Source organism: Colossoma macropomum, unplaced genomic scaffold, assembly GCF_904425465.1.
Source record: "Colossoma macropomum unplaced genomic scaffold, Colossoma_macropomum, whole genome shotgun sequence".
In the NCBI taxonomy this organism is placed as follows: Eukaryota; Metazoa; Chordata; class Actinopteri; order Characiformes; family Serrasalmidae; genus Colossoma; species Colossoma macropomum.
The window spans coordinates 11,291,660-11,311,698 of NW_023494788.1; the positions used below are offsets into that span (position 1 = coordinate 11,291,660).

General features: G+C 41.5%; 2 protein-coding genes across 2 annotated transcripts; one reads left to right on the forward strand and one right to left on the reverse strand.

Moving 5' to 3' along the window:
• The first annotated feature begins 625 nt into the window (after positions 1-625).
• ttc9c (tetratricopeptide repeat domain 9C) lies at positions 626-4,241 on the forward strand. The gene is made up of 4 exons (XM_036568444.1): positions 626-729; positions 2,462-2,789; positions 3,107-3,289; positions 3,692-4,241. The coding sequence occupies exons 1-4, from the start codon at positions 718-720 to the stop codon at positions 3,838-3,840; spliced, it is 672 nt and encodes a 223-aa protein (XP_036424337.1). The 5' UTR covers positions 626-717; the 3' UTR covers positions 3,841-4,241.
• A 231-nt stretch (positions 4,242-4,472) lies between these two features.
• si:ch211-168f7.5 (dapper homolog 2) lies at positions 4,473-18,371 on the reverse strand. The gene is made up of 4 exons (XM_036568443.1): positions 17,664-18,371; positions 9,610-9,775; positions 8,655-8,870; positions 4,473-7,730 (listed from the first exon to the last, which is right to left on the reverse strand). The coding sequence occupies exons 1-4, from the start codon at positions 17,907-17,909 to the stop codon at positions 5,353-5,355; spliced, it is 3,006 nt and encodes a 1,001-aa protein (XP_036424336.1). The 5' UTR covers positions 17,910-18,371; the 3' UTR covers positions 4,473-5,352.
• Between the last annotated feature and the right edge of the window lie 1,668 nt (positions 18,372-20,039).

Consider the following 20,039-nt stretch of genomic DNA (forward strand, 5'->3'; position numbering starts at 1 on the left):
TAATTTTGTGGAACTTTTGAAAAATTGGTGGAGTTCCCCATTAATTTTATGTTGATACCTGCTCCAAGAGAAATTCTAATTCCTCTAGCAGTGTTGCCAACTCATTTTGAGGAGAAGTTTCTACAGACAGGTCGATTCGTTGCTAAACGTTGCTAAATGACGATGTCGTTGTGTGATGACGCCATTACCTAATGACGTAAACTAAGTCATAACATGGAATAAACAATGTCTACTTAAATTGACTGGCCATCTAGATGAAAAATGTGATTTGAAATCTTTTTTTTTTTTAACACAACACATTGAATTACTGAACAATTACACATTATCGAACAATTATATTTTACGCAATGCACTTCTGTAGTCAGACCGCGTGTTGTGACTGTGTGACAGAAAATAATGTTTGCATCATTCACTTTTCAAAAGCTACTAAAAGTTTCAGATAAATGTTAAAAATACCTAAATTTGTTGCTTTGAAGAACAAAGTTGCCATGGTAGTCGGAAAAGTTGCTAAATCTAACAATAACTGCTAAGTTAGCATCACTATCTAGGTGCTGGTTGCAATGACGAGTGTTGTGGCGCTAGGGGGCGGTATATGTCCGAGTGGAGCTCAGAACTACACCGAAAGCGAAGAGCAAAGATCTTTCTAGTACAGTTTTAATATCCCAAACACACAGCAGACGGAGCTCAGCTATTCATCTACCGCCTTTAAGCACACAAATGGACAGAAAGGTAACCGTGATAAACAGTACTGATCCGTCTTCTGGGCGGTGAGTTGTTATTTCTTGTTCTGGATGAGGGGAGTGAGGGAGGTGCCCTCGTGGGTCTCTGACATCTCTGACTACATGGATCTCATTCAAAACAAATGAAGTCACCTGCTGCCTTTCTTATATTAAAGGTTTTTAAGGACGTTTTACTTTGCTCTGCGGAAATAGAAACCAAGAAAACTGTTTTGTGCAGCTTTAAAAACATGCCCTAATGTCTAAGAATTAATGTAAGTTAGATTCTGAATAATTAATGTTAGTCTGCGATATTTCCGTGCACGAGAACTTAGACGTTTAGCTAAATTAGTTAGCTAAAAAGTAAAAAATAAAGTTGGCCATTATTATCTTGCTCTTTGCTTTTCCACTGGCTGTATTAAGATTTATTTCTGTGACAGTGTTTTACTGTCAGTGTGTTAGGAAATGAGGACATTACACAAGGAAATTGGACATTGCAAAAGGGACCAGTCAGTCTGTGAAGGTTTTTAATCATCCAGGTCATTGAATATCCTGTAGTATTAAATCAGTGAGACTGAGTGGAGTTGGCAATGTGACAATATTTATCGTTATTGTAATATTTTACATCACTGTGTCACATTATGCTTTCCTGAACATCGTGGTTATCATCAGAACTTAAAAATCACTTCTCAGCTGCATGTTTGATTAAAAATAGAGCCTAATTAGTCCCATTTAATTGAATTTACTACAACACAGTGTGTGCAATGTTGAATACAAATAATTGGATTCATATTTTTAATAGTTTGTTTAAAATGTGGGATTACTTTGTTTGTTCTAACTTACTGGATGTCAGAAAAGATAAATATCGTGATACATAGTGTATCGTAAGAATATGTCCTGAAGTATCGTGATAATAGATTTTGCCGTATCACCCACCTCAAGACTGGAGAGATGTTGTATATAAGAAAATACACACTTTCCAAAATGTTGTATAATACTACTGTAATGATCTATAGAAAAGTATTATAGTAAAAAAAAATTCTTATAGTAGAAAATTATTATATAGGGGAGGGCCAGCGTTTTCACAGGGCAGGACTAACATGCACGCGCAGCCGGACCAGCTATGAAAACAAAAAACAGACAAGCTCGGATTATCGCGCACACAGAGACGGCGTGACTTCATTCTCTGCTCAGGACGCCATTACACCACTACGTCTTTACATACAAAATAGTTGTTTGCTGCTATATTAATGTTAAAAAAGTCGTATATATATCACATTTAAATGGCTTTAATCAGCCACAGCCACGCCATACAATAAGCAAGGCTTTTGGCTAACAGCTCGCTCTATACTAAGTTCACGTCTGCACTCTCTCGCTTCCAGCTTTCAACTAACACCCAGTTTTTGTCTGCTCTTACACACATTACCCCCCTAAAGGTGAACTAGCTCTGCCTTCACTTTAAGAGTCTTTGTCAGAATAAACCCAGAGACTACCCAGACTAACTGCAGGCGAACCAATACTCCAAAATCAACATGCAGAACATTTTGAACACGCTATCGTACTGTTTATATAATCTATAATATTCATGTAGTAACCTGTAGCAATAGTCCAAATTACTATAAGATTGTTGTAGAAACCCTTCATCTCATTCCTGTAGTATGACTATGCGTCTTTTTCCATGAGGGACTACTGCTGTCTAAGCAAATTCACACAGTCCTGCATTGCTGACAGGTTTTTTCTGTCAGGCGTCAGATGGTGCTGCTGCAGAGGAAAGCCCTGAGGAGGAAAGCTGCTCGGCGTCATGCTCCGGGGCCTCTGGAGGCTCCAGCTCACGAGTGGAAGCCCAGCTGGCTGAGGCTATGCGGTTAAAAATGGAAGGGAACTCGTTTTACCGGGAGAAGAAAGTGCGTTCCGCCATTGGACGTTATCACCGTGCCTTGATTGTTCTTCGTGGCCTCGACTCAGAAGTGATGTCAACGCTTAAAGGGTTCGGGTCTCAGTTGCCCACCCTCACCCCGGAACAAGAAGAGCTTCTCAGGAGCACTCAAGTAGACTGCTATAACAACCTAGCAGGTATTTGATATCTCACACCTCATCCGTCATCAGCCAAAGGAAGGACAGCAACAAGTGGGTGTTAGAAATTACCAAACTTTAGGCATTCCGTAAGTGTGGCCCACAGCTCAGAACAATTGTGAGCTTATTGTCCACAATAAATATACACGTTACTACACAGCTGAATGTATTACTATTGGTGATGTACTGTTTTGACATACCATTTAGTATGTTGATATGCAGGTTTTGGATGGAACCAATGTCTCCCTATTGTTCTTATGCAGTGAACTATATAACTGCAGAGAGGACTAACACCTCTGGTTTTCTCTATTGCACAGCATGTTTACTGCAGCGTGAAGTTGTAGACTACACCCACGTGCAGGAGTACAGTCTGAAGGTTCTTCACTGGAGGCCTGGAGACGTTAAAGCCCTGTACAGAGCTGGAGTGGCCACACTAGAGCTGGGCGATGCTCAGACTGCCCGTCAGTACCTCCTCCAGGCCAGCAGAGGGCAACCTAATGGTAAGAAAAAAAAAACAGAATTGGGCTTTTCAGCCCTGGAACATTTTTCAACTTTTTTACAATAGAGTGTTGTTATTTTGTGTCATCAGTATCATCTAGAATTTCATGATTGTGACAGACCTAACTGCAATTACAAAGTGGTATTCACATATGTCTGCTATTGATGTCAGTACTAATAACCTACCGAGAACATTTTAAGATAAATAATTTATCATGGAAGTTGCTAACAGACTATGTGAAATTTAATTGTGAAGAGATGCCAACTTTGGTACCTGCGTTGCTGATGTGTCAGTATAAAAAAGAGTGAAGATGAAGAGAACACAAATGAAAAATATAAGTTCTTTGTTCTTTTAATAGGCCACTTAAACAGGATATTCACTGCAAAATGTGCATGTTTCTCAGATGCCAATGTGAAGAAACAGCTCCAGCGAGTGGAGGAGAGGCTCAAGAAAGACTATCAGAAGGAGAAAGCTCTGTACAAGGGCATGTTTAGTAAGCAGAAACAAGGAGAAGGGGAAGAAGCTACAGGGGAGTCCCTAAAACAGCTGTAAGGAGCTCTGAAGATCAGTTCCAGCTGACAGGAAAAGGAAGGTGAAGGATGAAATTAAAGAGATAAATGCATACCAAAATAATTCTGGAATATATGTTGCCCTGTAGCATAAAAACAAGCCCCAGTAAGGATTTAAATGAGACTACATATCTTGTGCCAAGAATGAATGTGAAAGACGTTCATGACTGGGCAGTTTGATGGGCAGTGAATGTTAATGCACTGGCTAAAGGCCTTTTTTTTTTAAGTCCATTGACTGTGGCTGTATCTGATATTAGTCAGATTCTGTTCAGGATTCAGATTTTTCTGTGTTTGTTTCTGTCTCTAGATGAGAGGTAGTCCATGTCATTTCTCTATCAGCACCGTTCACTTGTATAATAAACTTTTTGAAATGGTCCCTTTAAATCGTTTAGAATTCTGTTCCTATTTACCACAGTGAGATTAACCTGTTGAATCTGTGGCTAGATTAAAAAGAAGATTAGGACCAATTGTTAGAATAAATCCCTGCAAGCAGATGTTTGTGTGGGGATTTAGGCCTCGCAGATTGCTAGATTTAATTCCATTGTTGTGCCACAAAGCATTTCACTGAACTCTACATTAGCCTCATGTAACAGGGACATGCAAACCAATCAGGAACACATTTCATTTGAAGTCTTTATTAACATTGAGCCATTGCTTAACACTGAAATGAGTTAATAATTTCAAATTATGACATTATCTTATTTTATCATTTTTAAAGTCCTGAGCACACAGTTCATATTATGCAACATATTGTACTTGTTCCGATTTTGGTCTACATTGTTTTAACAAATGTGCGGTATATGCACAAAGTACTTAAATACTTCAGTACGCACACTATACTGAGTATAGTGCAAAGTATGTATAGAATGAAAAGCACACTGGCACACACTGAATATAATAGTGCACAGACACACAGCACAGAGTAGCATGCAGAGGCACATGAACGTGCAGAAAGAACAGCTGTTTCGAATACTTCTGGATTGTTACAAGTTGTGTAACATGGCAGTATTGGCACCCCCCATTGTTTCTCCTAACAGATTAATCCTGATTCTGGCCTATGTAATGGGGCTGCAGGTTAATCGTATATCAAATGGAATCATGATTTTGGTCCTCGCAATTAATTACTTGCAGAAGACTCTAACTAGTGCATTTCTTTTAGTCGCATTTTAGTCTGAAAAGAAAAAAACATCTAGATAGCACAGCACATGACATGAGTGTTTGAATGAAATTACAATATCTATTATGTGCCCTGTAAGTGCACTGACCAATCTCAAGAGTTCCTATTGAGGTTTCTGTTAGAAATGTACTCAAAGCAATTAGGAATCGCGATCACAGTATCACTCAATTTACAACTGTTTGTCATAATTGCACAGTCCAGCTGTATCACATCAGTGGAGATTGTCCATTAGAATAATTCACCTCGTCTGAAACAAGGTTTAATCTTAAGTCCTAGAAACCAGTCTGCAAACTGTGAAATGTTTGCCTTCTCAGCTTACTAGTCTTTCTTTTTCGACTTGTGGTTCTTATTGAAACTGAGGGACCTCATTGAGCCGAAAACCTTCCTTCCAAGGTCACGGAATGATCTGGAACGAGTGAGAGGGGCTGACGGAGGTGGAGATGGAGATAAGGAAGGGGAGGAAAGAGGAGAGAGTGAGTGGCTGCTTCCCTCGAGGCTCTGTGAGCGAGAGAGATGAAAGAGACTGGCAGTGGAAGAGTGATGTTTCTCCTCTTTCCTCACTAGATTCCGCCCACATTCTGTACCTCTCCCTTCCCGGCTGATCTCCAAGGAGGAACACCACTGACTGCTGTGGAGACGAGCTTCACGTTTTTGGGAACGAGGCTCCAAGAATCCCTGAGATTCACTCCGGAATAGCGCTCTCCTGGATAAGCGAAGGCTGGAGCTACGGCCGTCCCAGCTTGTCCCTTTCTTTCTAGACGAGTGGCTGTCTTTTTGTTCCTGAACCCTGCTTGATGAAGTCTCTTTTAAAGATGTGTGCCTCCAACCAAAAGTTCCAGCCCTCTCGTCTCTGTACCTCCCCATCTCCTCCTCTTTCCCCCACAGCCGGGACTCGAAGCCTTTCCAAAACTTTGCAGCCTTTTTCGGTGTCCGGGTACTTGCTTCTTCCTCCCAGCAGCTGCCATAGTCTCTTCCTGAGTAACTACTGACTGTTGACGCCCGCACCAGCTCTCTAGAGGCATGCTTGCCCTGATAGAGCCTCTCCCCGTCCCCACTCCTCCTCCAGCCTCTCTCCTGAGACCTCCACCCGGCTGCAGCTCCAGCATCCTGCCTGAGGGAACCGCCACGAGGCCTAATGGGGCCTTCCAGCGGGGAGCCACAGGGGTGAAAGTGCGGGAGAGAGCACTGGGATGGGGAGTCTCGCCGGAAGACAGACAGTTGGGCAGGAGTGAACGGCGAATTCGTGAGCAGACGAGGAGGGGAGTGTACTCTTGAGTGGGAAGCAGAGCCAGGAGAAGAGGCCGGGTCTGAATGACTGTGAGGTATCGGCAAGATGGGGGAAGTGCGAGAAGGAGTTGGTCCAGAGTGATCAGAGCGAGGGCTGTTGGACTGCGTCGTAAGCGCCGAATGGGAATCTGAATGGGTAACCTGTAGCCGGTGCTGCTGCGAAATGTAGTCTGGTTCCATGCTGCCACTTCCTGCCCAGGGGTTTGAGGCCGCTGAGCTTGAATACAAGCCAGGTCGATCTGCTCCGTATGCTGACTGAAGAGAAGTACGAGAAGAGCGAGGTGTAGGAGCGTTGCATGGAGATGCTGACCCTTCACCTCTTTCTCTCTCACTCCGAAAGCATTCTGCATCCAACTCCACACCTTCCTCCATTAGCCCCACCACCACTGACTTGGGCAGCCCAGACACACGGGAGATCTCACAGACCACCGCCGAGTCTTCACTGAGTTTAGCAGGACTTTCTGAGGCTTTGGAAGGTGGACACCCTTCTGCCTCTTCTCGGGGAGCCCCACTCCAGTCTAGCGATTTAGAGAAGTTGAGTGGACCAAAGGACTTTCCGGTAATCTCCAGTGATCCACGGTGGTTGACTGTGGAGGGGCAGGTGGATATGCGGGGTCTGCTCCTCCAGTTGGGGGTGCTGGTGACTGTGCTTGATGATGAAGATGGGGAAGCAGTTGGAGTGATTAAGTTGGCGCTAAGATGCCCACAGGAACCTGACACCTGCTCTTTTACGTTTTTAGCATCAAAACTCAGTGCTTTATTCAAGTTTGGATTCAGGTTCAAATTCAAGTTGAGGTGAAAACTAATGTTGAAATCCTCCCCAGTAACAGATGGCAAGTTTCCGAGATTAATCGAATTCCGGCTAGCTTTCTTCCCAATGCTACTAAGACTAACTCTAGCAGAATTGCCCAGTAAAGACTTGCATGGTGTTGCACTGCCCCCAGTCAAGCTGGAGGAGGAAGCACTCCTTGGGTGGACTCCTTCATGGCTTAAGCCTGCAGTCTTTTGAGAAGCCTCGGCAGCCACCCTGCTGTGGTACTGATGGACTAATCTGGTTATGTACTGTTCCAGCTGTGTGATAGATGGAGAAGGTGGAGGTTGGGTCCTCACAGGGGGCTGTTCAGGCTCTGGCTCCCCAGGCTGATCACCCTCTGGGCTGGGGGAGCGGCAGGTGGGGGAAGAGTCCTGGCAGGAGGTGAACAGGGGACTCTGCAAGGCCACTGCGTGGAGTGGGCTAGGATAAGGGTACACCTCTTTTGTCCTTCGTGACACCAAGTCGGAGCAGAATTTGGGGTCTAGCTGTAGCTGCGAGTTGGTGGTAGAAGTGGAAAAGACGGATCCCTTTTGTGTTCCTCCCAGGCTAGAACAGAGGCCAGTCAGAAACATGAGCCCATCAATCTCTAGCTCACCTGTTCATGAAGAATTGAAAAGAACATATTAGAGCTATCACCATGAAACTGCAACGATAATCGAATGATATTTATCAGCTGTCAGAGCGAGGGTAAGAACTGAGGGCTGGAGTCCAGCGCTGTCTGATAATTTCCCTGCTCTGACCACCAAATAAATCTACAATTACAGAGTAATTACTGAGTAGTTGAATCAGGTGTGTTTGTCACCAAATCACCAAATTGTGCATAAATTTGTCCCTCTGGGACCAGAGTTACCCACCCATGGGTTCTTGTAAAAACATCTGAAAGCACTCAGCACAACTGCAATACGTAGTACATAGTGATGCACCGAAATTTCAGCCACTGAAAATGGTCAAAAACGGCACATTTGTTTTTCGTCCGAAAGAGAAAAAAAGTAAAAAAAATTCTGACAGAAAAAAAGATTCAAAAGGTCTAAAACAAATAAGTCAAAATATCAGACTTAAAAAATAATTTTAATGATAACAAAATAGTGAGTAAAAAAATTTGCCCTTGTGGATCTATTTCCCAGTTTTTAAGGGTGAATTCAGACAAGAGATTGTAATCTCTGTTTAAGCAAAGTATCACTGATGCCATCCATAGCTTCAGTTTTTTAATTGATCAAAAATTTCGCTAACAACAGTTCTAAACTGCAAAGTATAATAAAAAAATAATGGAATTCATTGCCTTGAATGACCAACGATACTCTGTTTTGTGGACACTGCATTTTGTGGCACATGCTGTAGCCTACATACTGTAATATCTTCCAAGTTTATTTTATGTAAACTGTTTTTTATTTATTGTCAGCTTTTTTCTGTTTTGTTCTTTCAACTAATTGTGTCCTGAATTTCAAGTAATTTCATTTCGGGGCATCACCACCTTTTAATAACTACATAAGCAAGTGTTAAGTGATAAATTTCCTCCTACCAGTAGAGGCTGGCCTCCTTTCCCCTTTTTGTCCTGGAACTGTCCCTTCTGAGCTCTGTACACTCTGCTGTTCAACCTCCCTCCACTGGGTGGTACTGTGGTCTAGCGAGTGAGGCCTGCAGGTTCCCCCCATTTTAACAGGCCCTCCAGGGGCTGCCTCACTGGCCACTGAGTAACAGGAGTCTGACAGCGAGCTCCCACTGACCGAGTAAAAACCTGACCAAGTAAAAAAAGAAAGAAGAAAAAGTGGGGGAGGGTTTGTAGGAACATGGACTGAAGAAAAGCGTGGTTTCATGGGTGACACATGATATAAATGAAGGTATAAGCTAAAGGGCCAGGGTTAATGATTGCCAAAGACTGCTCTGAGCAGTAAGTATCAGATTGAAGTGGAAAGTAAATAGTACATAACCTTTATTTCACATAACCTCAACCAGACAAAATGTGCACCTGTTGACAATTTCATTATTATTTCATGAGAGTTTCAATTGCTTTCAGGTGACAAACATGACTATCCAAACTTTAATCACTTAATTACTGGAAAAGGTATTATTATAGTATCTACGACACACAATTTAAACTGCTTACATACTTATTAAATAACATTTGAATACATGCTTATTTAGTAAGTGATTCCTGCAATTTCCAAACTTGCTACTAACAGCACTTAGTGAAATACCACACCAGCGTGCACTAGCTGTGAACATGTAATCCCTAAGTAAATAAAAGAAGAGGAACAGCACTGTGGAATAATGTCCACTACTAAACACACTCAAAGAAAGGAGTGGTCTTTAAAGAACTTGCCCCCTTTACGCATTCATGTGGGACACTTCACAGAATATGAAGGTACACAAGAACCATTTTCAAAGAATATTTTGAGATACCTCCTGCAGAAGCACACAATGGCCTCTGCTTAGTTCTTTGAACTCTTTTGAAGTTCAGGATGAAAAGGCAGTACCTGAGCTGGGTCTGGAGTCACAGTCCAGTGAAGTGGTGCCAGTGGGCTCTGGAGTAGGAGGGGACAGAAGTTCTGACGGGATGTCCCAGGACAGAGTGGACCAGCGTGAGCTGATTCCCTCCCCAGCCCCGAGGCCCGGCAACATTGGGTCGGCTGGAGGGGGGGTCTGAGAAGAGTGAACAGATGGCAGAGAATACAGCACATGTTAAAACAAGTGAGGGGTGGTAATTACAGGGCATGTATCAGAAATGTGTGTTTACACAACAGGGCTCCAAAATAGTGCTTCAGCAGCAAATCGCTGACTTCTCACGGCTACTAAACGTACAGAGCGCTGAGTTCAAGGACAACACTATCACTTCAGGCCTTCCGCTGCAATAACTGAGGCATTCCTCACAATGAGTGATTGCTCTAAAAGTTGGCACATAAGGGCTCATCACTGAGATTGTGTGTTATAAAGTGGGACACCACAGTCACCAAAAGTATCATTACTGTTGTAACAAAACTTCACTTTTCCATAATGGTAACTTCTCAAGACAAGGAAAAACAAACATTCTTAACTGCAAAACGATTCTGGAACATTTCTACATTTCTACCATTCATTGTGAAATTTTCACACAGTGGGCAGAGAAGTGCAGCTGGTGTTTATAAACAATGTAAAAAGCCAAGAAAAACAGAGAAGGTTCTGTCTAGACAGCGACGTGTATGTTGGTGTGAATATAGCATCACAGTACCTCAAGATATTTTCACAATACCATTTTCATGATACATGACAAGCATCGTTATATTTAGTTTTTCTAAGGTTAAAAACAGAGAAATTTGAAACCTACCAGTTTAAATAGAGGAAATTTTCGTGTCCTGATCTAACTCTCTTGCCACAAGCTAATATATTCATCTTAAGCCCCAAGGTAACATGCTACAACAGTACAATATGATGTGCTGCGAAACAATACAAAATGTTGTATTGCTACATCCCTAATTGTGACACTGTGTGACTAGTCCTTACAATTCTTACATGATCGCAATTACGATTGCAATTATTTAAGCTGATCGCTATTAAATTCCAGTTATTAGCTCTCACGATCCTCTGTTTACATCTATTCACATCAAATGTGAATTGGGTATGTTTTCATCTGATGAATTGAGGCAAATGCATATAAAGCAGCAAAGGAAGCAGTAAATACCTGAGACACAACACAAGTTTTACAAAAACAACAGGTCTCAACTGACTGGTGCTATATAATGCATATAGAGGGCAGAGCTGAGTAATGTTTATATATTTGCATTGAGCCGTGTCTGTCGTCAGTTGAGAGCAACTAAGTGTCAACAGCTTGGAAGCAAGATCGTAACCAATTCGGCCACTTTAGGCTTATACTTTGAAAGTTGCATACAACAAATAACAATAACAAAAAACTTGTTAATTGCAAAAATGTATATGGCAAGTAACTGTCAGTTAAAATGTAATGGTTTCATGACAGGCCTAAAGGTGTAATTTATATTTATTTATTTTCGCAGCCAATACAAGTTTATTGTTATCGGGACAAATTACATCACAATGTGTCACAATAAGCTTTTCTGAGCACAGTGTGGATTTCATCAGTACCTTCCAGCTGCAAGACTGCATAATTAGTCTTGTTTTACTGGATTTAGGGCAGCACAGTATGTGAAATGTTAAACCCAAATAATTGGATTTGTAGTTTTAGATTTAGTATTTTTTTTTTATGTGGCACTACTTTGTCTGTTCCAACTGTCTTGTCCAACGTACCAGATGTCATAAAAGTAAACACTGTGACTTGAATGTGAAAACTTTTTGAAGTATTGTGATATCACATTATTGCCATATCGCCCAGCTCTATTTCAAACCTTCATGACTGGACACTTAAATTTTTTGGTGGGCAGTTTTTATACAGTTTTCGGACTGGGGATTTTAGCTGGACCCAGATACCAAGTTCATTCCAAAAGTTTTGAAATCTTTGCTGTGGGCTCCTTGACTGCTGTGACTGAGCTATTTCACAGCTCAAGCTTCTAGAAGGACATCACTCAGTATCCTCTTAAACAAAGCCCTACTGTCTGCTTGCCGTAAGCTCTGATCAATCCACTGCTCCTCTGTTCTGACTTTTGCATACACAATGCAGGTGACTCATGGTGCTGAAGAACAAGACCCGGGGGATGGGAGGGTTCATGAAGAAAGAATGGACGAAGCGACAGATGACGAAACAAAGAACAGTGAAGGAGAACTAGAAGGAGAAGGGGGGGTGAGAGGGTTTTGAAAGAGAAACTTTGACCAGGCTTATCTCTGCTCCAGCAGTTTACCCAGAATTCCTCTCACCCACTCAAAATATATATATATATATATATATAAGGAAAAAAACACAGAAAAACAATGAGTGTGAGAAGCAGAGACAGGGAGAGAGAGATTAAGCGCAGGGGAGAGATGAAGGTTGAAGACTTAGTGAGGGGACAGATAGAGATTGATAGCAAGGAGAGAGTGACTCAGTGGGAGAGAGAGGGAGAGAGAGAGAGAGAGAGAGAGAGAGAGAGAGCGAGCGGGGGATGGGTTGCCTAGTGAGAGAAACAGCATGAGGGAGGCATTTTAAACCCCCAGCACACACGCACGCGCACACACTCACACACAGCACTCCTAGATATGACTACCACCCCCACTTCACTTCAGAATACTGTTGAGCTGCTCTCCCTGCTCTCTCTCGCTCTCTCACTTCGCCCACACAACCCGATTCAGCAGCAATACTTAACTCCGTCTCAGCTAGAGAAATATTTCTACTGTGAGGGGAAAAAAGAAAAGATACTGCAGATTTTCTGCATAAACCAGTCATCAGTTAGCTTGATCTATGCATCTTAACAGAGAGAGAGTTAATTTGGGAATTACACTGGTTTGTAAACTGATAGCACAAAGGTCATGTAGGGAAAAAGTCCACACAGCACCACATTCCCAGCAGGTTTCATCAGACCTAAAATTGCCTATAAAGGCCTCTTACACAAATGTTAATTGTGAAAGAGTAGAAAATATTTTTAAAGGGCACTTCATCCTCACTGCCAAATTCAGATGTATTGCGTCTCCAAATGGAGGCACAAAATAAAATGTAAGAATGTGTGGATATGATGCCAGAATTTTAAAGGGTCCATGTCACAGAAACTTTTTCCTTAATTTTCCTTACTCATGTTAAGTTTCAAAACATAACAGTCCTTACGGCCCATATTTGGAAACAAAGCTGCAAAAACAGACCGTTCTGAATTTGTCGTTTTTTGTGATGTCACAAAAAGCAACACATTCACATATATCTGCCCATTCAACCTACAGTGGTTTAGCTCCATGTATTCACGCTGAAGTTCTATAAAATAAAGGGTAGCCAATCAGAAAAGAGTTTTTACATTTACATATCTTCGCTATCGTGACAAACCACATATCCCGTAAATATGAACTTTTCAAAATAATTATTTCTATTGGTCTAGTCATTTTTATGTTTTAACAGCATGTAAAGGCCAGCTGACACTTTCAACTTGTAAACAAATTTGAAAACAAAAATGAAGTTACAAAGGTTTTTAGAGATGATATGTAAGCCTTAAACAGACAGTAACAAAAAACAACTTGTTTAATCTTGAGATAAATAGCCATGCAAAAATGAATGATGACTGTTTTTGTTATGTAAACCTATGCAAACATTATAAGTGGATCTCAGGGTGAAAAAAATAAAATATTAATATTCTAATAACTAGAATATGACAATATTACATGTGTAATGTTATGCTGCACTGAAAAAAATGGTACAGGCCAGATAAATGTTAGCCCCCCAGATTACAATGTACATATACCCTTAAAGGTACAACAGTGTACCTTAAATAAGTTTTAATGGTACACTACCTTTACCTTCCCTTAAAATAGAAAATTAAAATACTAGACTAGAGTCAAACAGGGTATATGGAGTCAATGCCACTTAAAAATTATAACTGCAATGGACTATGGGATCATTATGTTTCCTAACTAAAGGAAATGAAGGCGTATCCTTGAGGGTATCACAGTGACAGTGTTTATACCCTGAAAGGTTTCCTGAGAATGCATGGTAGCTTTTTGTGTTTTAAGTTGCTAAAAGTATATGAATATTTGGAACATTTTCGGCCTTTTTCCTTTCTGCCGCTGCATGGTGATACCAAAACAGGCAGACGCACATATAGACTCTCCACCATATATGAGATGCATGTGCTATGGATCATCAAAGTATAAAGTTACATTTTATTTGATTACAGGAGGAGCGAGAGCCAGGGCATGTGCCTGTGTGTGAGAAACCTGATCCAGGTCTGAGAGCTCTGTCACACGGAGCACTGGCTCTTTTCCAGCCACCAATCAATTCACAAAGGAGCAGTTTGGCACGCGGGAAGAGAGTTATATAAGACTAATGATGAAAATGGACAGAAAATTAGAATAAAGAGGAGGCGTGGGAGGTGATTCAGTCTGATCTCTCCTGTCTAATGATAGAGCACTTACCCGAGCACTCATATCAATGCCACAGGAGGTGTGTGGACATTTATCTGTCATTACTGTATTTGATCAGGAAACAATCACTGAGAACTGGCTGCTCTTTTTCAGCACCACCCACAGCAGGAACGGGTTGGAGAGGCACAGGTTCCACAGTTGTAGCAATCTAGTTTTTTACAAGGAAGTTTAAAAAAATAGCCTGGTGGGAAAAAAAATGATTTACACAGTTTTTCTCCTTACCTTATGTGTAGTTGCTCAGCCAAGATAAATTTGGTGTTTAAAGTTTGCTTATTTTGGGGTTTTTGTAATGATTGCATTTAGCGAGAGGCTAATTTTTGTGGCATCTACCATTTTAGCCTTCCATTTGATATCCTGTATAACTAGCTGTTCCAGTCCAAATACATCAAGTTCCACTGAAGCCATTCAAACTGAATACCAACAAACACATCAGTACCTGTTAATAGCTTTCGCTTCCATTTGTGCCAGACATTTTCTATAAATAGTTATGCTTTATGATTTTTGAGTGACAGTCTATTCAGAGCTAGTGATTTTGTTAGCAAGCGAGCACATGATTTCTTCCTACTGTATGAACCCCAGTTCAGAAATAACTTATTATTAACCAAATATTGTGAGCTAGCTACAGCTAGTTGGATCAGCTTTCGCCAGTCAAATAGAGTTGTTTTATTAGAATATCTACACAGGTAACACTACTCTTAAGTTAAGGCACAAGCTGTTAAGCTAGATATGTTACCTCAACTTTCGCAAAAATTTGGAGAATTGCTTAGTGAACACATAGTAGCCATCTGTTGCACCTGTGTTTTTATTTAAAAATGAAACTGTTTGTTTTCATTGACTGTGCCTGATTTGCAAAGCTGACATAGCAAAATCAAGGAAAGCAGATAGGAAAGGAAATTTCAAGGAAAAAAAAGGGAATTCCACCAATTTTTATAAATGTCGACACAATGCAGTGGTTGAAATGTAAACAAGGTCATTCAGAGTAGTTTGATGCAAAATGGCTTATTTGTAGAGAAAAACCACCAACAAGTCTTCTGAGGATTTTATATGTAATGTTGATGATGGTAAAATAGTGGTAAATCTAAAGAAAAAAGGAGTTTTCTTTGGGGACAGTTTTGCCCTAGAACACCCTTAATGTATCCCTCCTCCATGAACAGATTAGAATAAATTGGTTATAATACGTTTTAGGCCAAAACTACTGTAAAACAATGTCTCAGACATCAGGCAGAATATTCATAACCATTTAATGTAATAATTTTGTGATGTAGCTTTTAGAGGCCTTAAACTCTTCAGACGTCTGGTTCTTATCACTACCGCTGTGAACAGTTCTGACTTAAAGTTTCTCTAGAATTAACCATTTGGCACCAGACTATTCTGAATGACTTTCTTTACATCTCAACCATTTAATTATGCAGATGTTTTGAAAAATCGGTGGAGTTCCCCTTTAACTACAGACGCACACTAAATGTACTGTATGCACCGAGTGGAACTATCTCTACTTTGAGCGGAACAGCTGGTGAAGCAAAGGCATAATGGAAAGCTCTAAAACAGTCTACAGGCTTTCCCTTGTTAGCTACATAAGCCTTGTAGCTCCAGAGCAAAACCAAAGCAATCACACTTCACCAAACATCTTGGCTGATGGACTACCTTTGTAGTAAGGGGGAAATTATGTAAATTTGATTTTTTGTCTAATTATTCCTTTTGACTTAACTGTTGAAATTAGTCAGTGGTGATTTTTATTATTCCAAAACCCTGTTACCAAAAAGTCTCTGAAGTGTAAATAAAACTGTGAAATGAATTGAAAAAGCAGCAGAGCAGCCAGTTGCTCTGAGGGGGTTAACTCAGTGAGAAGCTTGCACAGCCATGTGCTCTGCTCTCCACCTCCATCCCTGCACCTCTCTGTCCAGCTCCCCCTTCCTCTCGCTCCCTCTGCAGATAGCAGGCAAGAGGTGATATCTATGACGCGGGCAACAGAATCATGTCAACATGTGCCGTTTATGCAAATGGCAGATGCGTTGGCTGAAAGGCAGCAAACAGAGCAATGACTAATACATTTTGCCTCATTGTTTTACTGTATTTTGCAGCTCTACAATTTTTTCAATACACCGATCAATCTGATCTATTTTTTAAACTGGGACATCAGATCATAAGCTCGTACACATGTTCCTATATCGAAGCATTATATCAAAACGGTTATTTGTTCTTCTGGCTCACACAGCTACAGCGATGAGTCACCCCATGTTTGATGTATGATGTCTGACTGAAGGTGTAAAAGGAATTTGTCAATCACCAAGTAATGTACAGTAAGCAAAATAACTTGTGGGGTTTTGCTGTCGTCTACTGTACATTAAAGAAAAGAAAAAGAAATGTGTTGCCCATACAAAGAAACACTGTCCAGCACAGGGGAATGTTTTCATTGTGTAGTGTTGCTGGCTGCTACCATATGACATCTGTTTCATTTACACAGCGTCTCACTGACCATTACATGGTCACAATCCCACAATCCATCCTCGACCCTATTGTCAATTCAAACAAGCACTTCCGCCTCATCTTCTCTTCTTACACATATACATGTTCGCTACTTGGAACAGGCCTACGCCTCCAGTGAAAGAAGCCCTTCATACCTAGACAGGAGCTCACCTTTCCACATCCGCTGTGTATATTTTAAAGGGCCCATAACTCGAAAAAACTGAATTCTCCTGGCTTTTTAGAAGCAAAAGTAGTCTAATATAGAATATAAACACTTTTTAGATTTTAAAACCATTCACTGCCTAGTATATACAATCCATACATGAAACTGAAGCTGCAGAAACAGCCTGATTTGATTTCACTGTTTTTGTGATGTCACAAAATTCAGCCTAAAGCGGGTTAGTCATCCCATCCATTCACACTGCAGTCATTGAGTTAGCTTGATGTACTTTATAATTGTGACACAGCCAATCAGAACAGACATATGTTAGTCTTAAAGGCACAACAACAGTCTGTTATATGAAGGGATAAAGAGGGGGTGGAAATTGTCCTGTAAAGATAAATTATGACTGGTTTTAGTACATTAACCCCACCAACATCATAAGTGGACCTAGGGGAAAAATAAAGGATAAATGAAATCTCCATGGGCCCTTAAAGCTTTCGGCAATATTCTACCCTCAATAGCAACAGAAAACAAACACCAACAGAAAACGTAACTAAATGAAAAATGTGCTTTCCACCTAAACCTTGTGGGTTTAATCCAGCGTGGGAAAATTAACATGCATCGCGGTCAGCGGCTCAGAATACCCTCATTCAACCTTGACACGCTGGATAGAGGATGTGTGTTTGGGCGCCGACCAGGTGCGTAACTTACACCCTTTCAATGTAAATAGTGGTGCCCTGGTTAGGTCACGGCACAGTGTTATCCACCGGTTGACGTCACTGTCACCAAGAGGTGTTGTCAAATCGTACAATACAGGCGTAATATGTATCTTCAGCAATGTCCCGATGTTTAAGCTATAATTAGGACAGAACACCGTGGTCCCCCTTTAGTAACCTCTACCCCCCCGTCCCCGCTGACCTGTTGCCTGCGGGCTTTGGCGGCGCCATCCGCGGCAGCGCTCTCGAGGTTTGCCCCCTGCTGAGCAGCGACGCTCTCCGCGGTTTTCCCGCTCTCCTCCATAACCGCATCCACCAGCTCCAGCTGTCGCCCTCTGAGCAGGTCCAGTTCCATGATCCCAGCCAGGGTGGCTTTCAGCCGCTCTCCGATGCGAACCCGCTCGCTCCCCGACCACAGCGAGTTCACGCAGCTCCTGCGCCCCGTCATCGTGCACCCAAAATCGGCTTCCAAGCTGGCACAGCCGCCGCCGCTGGGTGAAACGGGAAACCTGCGGGTTCGCCTGTGCGCGGAGCCGCTGCACCGCCTGTCTGTCAATGCCGCATCAACGCCGCCGTGTCGGAATACACATTGTGGGCTATTTGTGTACCGCTGATTAAAATGCAGAGTCCGTGACGCTTTTTTTCTCCCGAGCTCTGGACAAAACGCACAGGCTAAGACGCTCTCCAGATAACGTTAACTCGAGCCCCAACTTTCGCGTTCACGCAGTCACGTAAGAAAGAAAGGATACACGAGAGCGTCCGTGAATCTTAGCTTAGTCCCAGAAATTCGCAGAGGGGAGGCTGAACGGTCGCCCTCATTCATTATCCGCCTCACCGTCCTCGTCAGCGATCACATTCCCGTTCATGATGCCGATTCAGTTATGCGAAAAAAGCCCACTGCACACTGCAAACGGTGAGAGGTGGAGAGAGGGAGTTTTGAAGGCGGAGCCACGGAGCAGAGGGCTCGGAGCTGATTGGCTGGAGAAGTTTTCGAATAGAGCAGACGCTGAGTGAAGACAGCGCGTTACATGTGAACATTTATAGCCTACAGCCCGTTTTTTATTCTTAATATGCTGTTCTTGAGCTGCATTACTCAGTCTTGTCCACAAAGAAAGCGATCAACGTCCAAAGACTCCCCGTTAAGTTTGAGTGCCTGGCAACAATAGCCTGCTGCATTTGTGCCGGCTGCTATGCGACACGTGCATTCCACAGGCGTGGAGGGAACCTGCACTGACTGTGTTCAGACGGCAGGTGGCGCTGTCCGGCCACGAGATGATGTCATGGCAACTGTACAGCGTTTGCTACGTGCAGAACAGTTTTAGAGCAGCGGTTCCTCATGTTTTGTCAGTGATGCAATGGCTGAATGATGAGAGTGAGTTATTAAGCTATTAATTGGAAAACAATGATCATCTCTTTTGGGAATGTATCTATTGCACAGTTTTCTGGTATGATTTCTCAAATCTTCTTGGATGGAAAGTAATTTGTGACCAGCGTTACTCAGAAACACTTTTCTGGTGTACAAACTCCTGGGCCTTCAGTTGTTCTTGAACTGTCACTCCCTTTGTTTGAACATATTACCCTTTTTTTAATAAAGCATGAAAAAAATACAAAAAAAAAGGCTAATAATTATTAAGTTATGAAGTTATTATGAGGGGTTCTGCAATTTATATAATCTCAAGTACAGAAAAAAAGCATTTATCACGTTACCAAAGCCATTCAGATCACCCTTATAGCCTGGTTAAAAAACAATTCAGTATAATTTAAACGTAAAACCTTCAGTACAGTCTTTGACTTTGAATTTGAACAATAACAAGCTAACAAATGCAAAGATTCACAATATTTTTTTACAATATTTTATCCCATGAACAATATTCTCCATTTGTTTCCAGAAAAACAAACCATTTCAAGAACTCATATGTCTTTCATTCCCCGTTTCCATGAGAGTGAAAGAAAAAAAACTATTCTCAAGATTTATAGTGGTATATATCCACCCAAAGATTGAGATACAAGACAAAAGCAGTGTTTTCTGTCATGACAATGATGTGGCAACAGGCCATTTGTTTTATATCTGCTTATTTGTAAAGGAAATTCAGAGTTCCCTTTTTTCTATTATATTTGATATCAGCACAATTAACACAGAAATCGATTTTTGTGTTGCTAAGGACAGTATCTCTTTTAACAGCCTTTCATAATGAAACCATTATTTTCCTTAGTTCTTTAAAATATGTGTAAAAATGCAGAGGAATTTTTTTTTTTTTAGCTTTTTTTAGTTAACCTTTTTCCCTGCTCTTTCTCTTACTTCTTCTAATGCTATCCTTCCCAGAAGGCCATTCTCAAATCCTTGTACGCTTTAGTTTCTATTGGCTGTATACTTTGTGTAAATACCCAAAAGAAAAAAAAAATCCTAATTTCTGTTCCTACAGTATCCCTGTGCTGTGCATTTCAATATTTCCTATTTTCTCTGCTCTAACACGTGATTTGATTGAAGCAGGCCGGGAGGTACTAAAACATGCAATGCAGAGAGACTGACTGGGAAACACCGTCCCAAATACCATCTAATCTTGTGATCTTATTTGTA

Excerpts from the sequence above, each read along its gene's own strand:
- si:ch211-168f7.5 (XM_036568443.1), bottom strand. The coding sequence starts at position 17,909 with ATGACGGGGCGCAGGAGCTGCGTGAACTCGCTGTGGTCGGGGAGCGAG. Across the intron at positions 9,776-17,663 it reads CCAAAGCCCGCAGGCAACAG|ACCCCCCCTCCAGCCGACCC; the intron begins GTCAGCGGGGAC and ends CACTCTTCTCAG. Across the intron at positions 8,871-9,609 it reads TGACTCCAGACCCAGCTCAG|GTTTTTACTCGGTCAGTGGG; the intron begins GTACTGCCTTTT and ends TTACTTGGTCAG.
- ttc9c (XM_036568444.1), top strand. Across the intron at positions 2,790-3,106 it reads CTGCTATAACAACCTAGCAG|CATGTTTACTGCAGCGTGAA; the intron begins GTATTTGATATC and ends TCTATTGCACAG. Across the intron at positions 3,290-3,691 it reads CAGCAGAGGGCAACCTAATG|ATGCCAATGTGAAGAAACAG; the intron begins GTAAGAAAAAAA and ends CATGTTTCTCAG.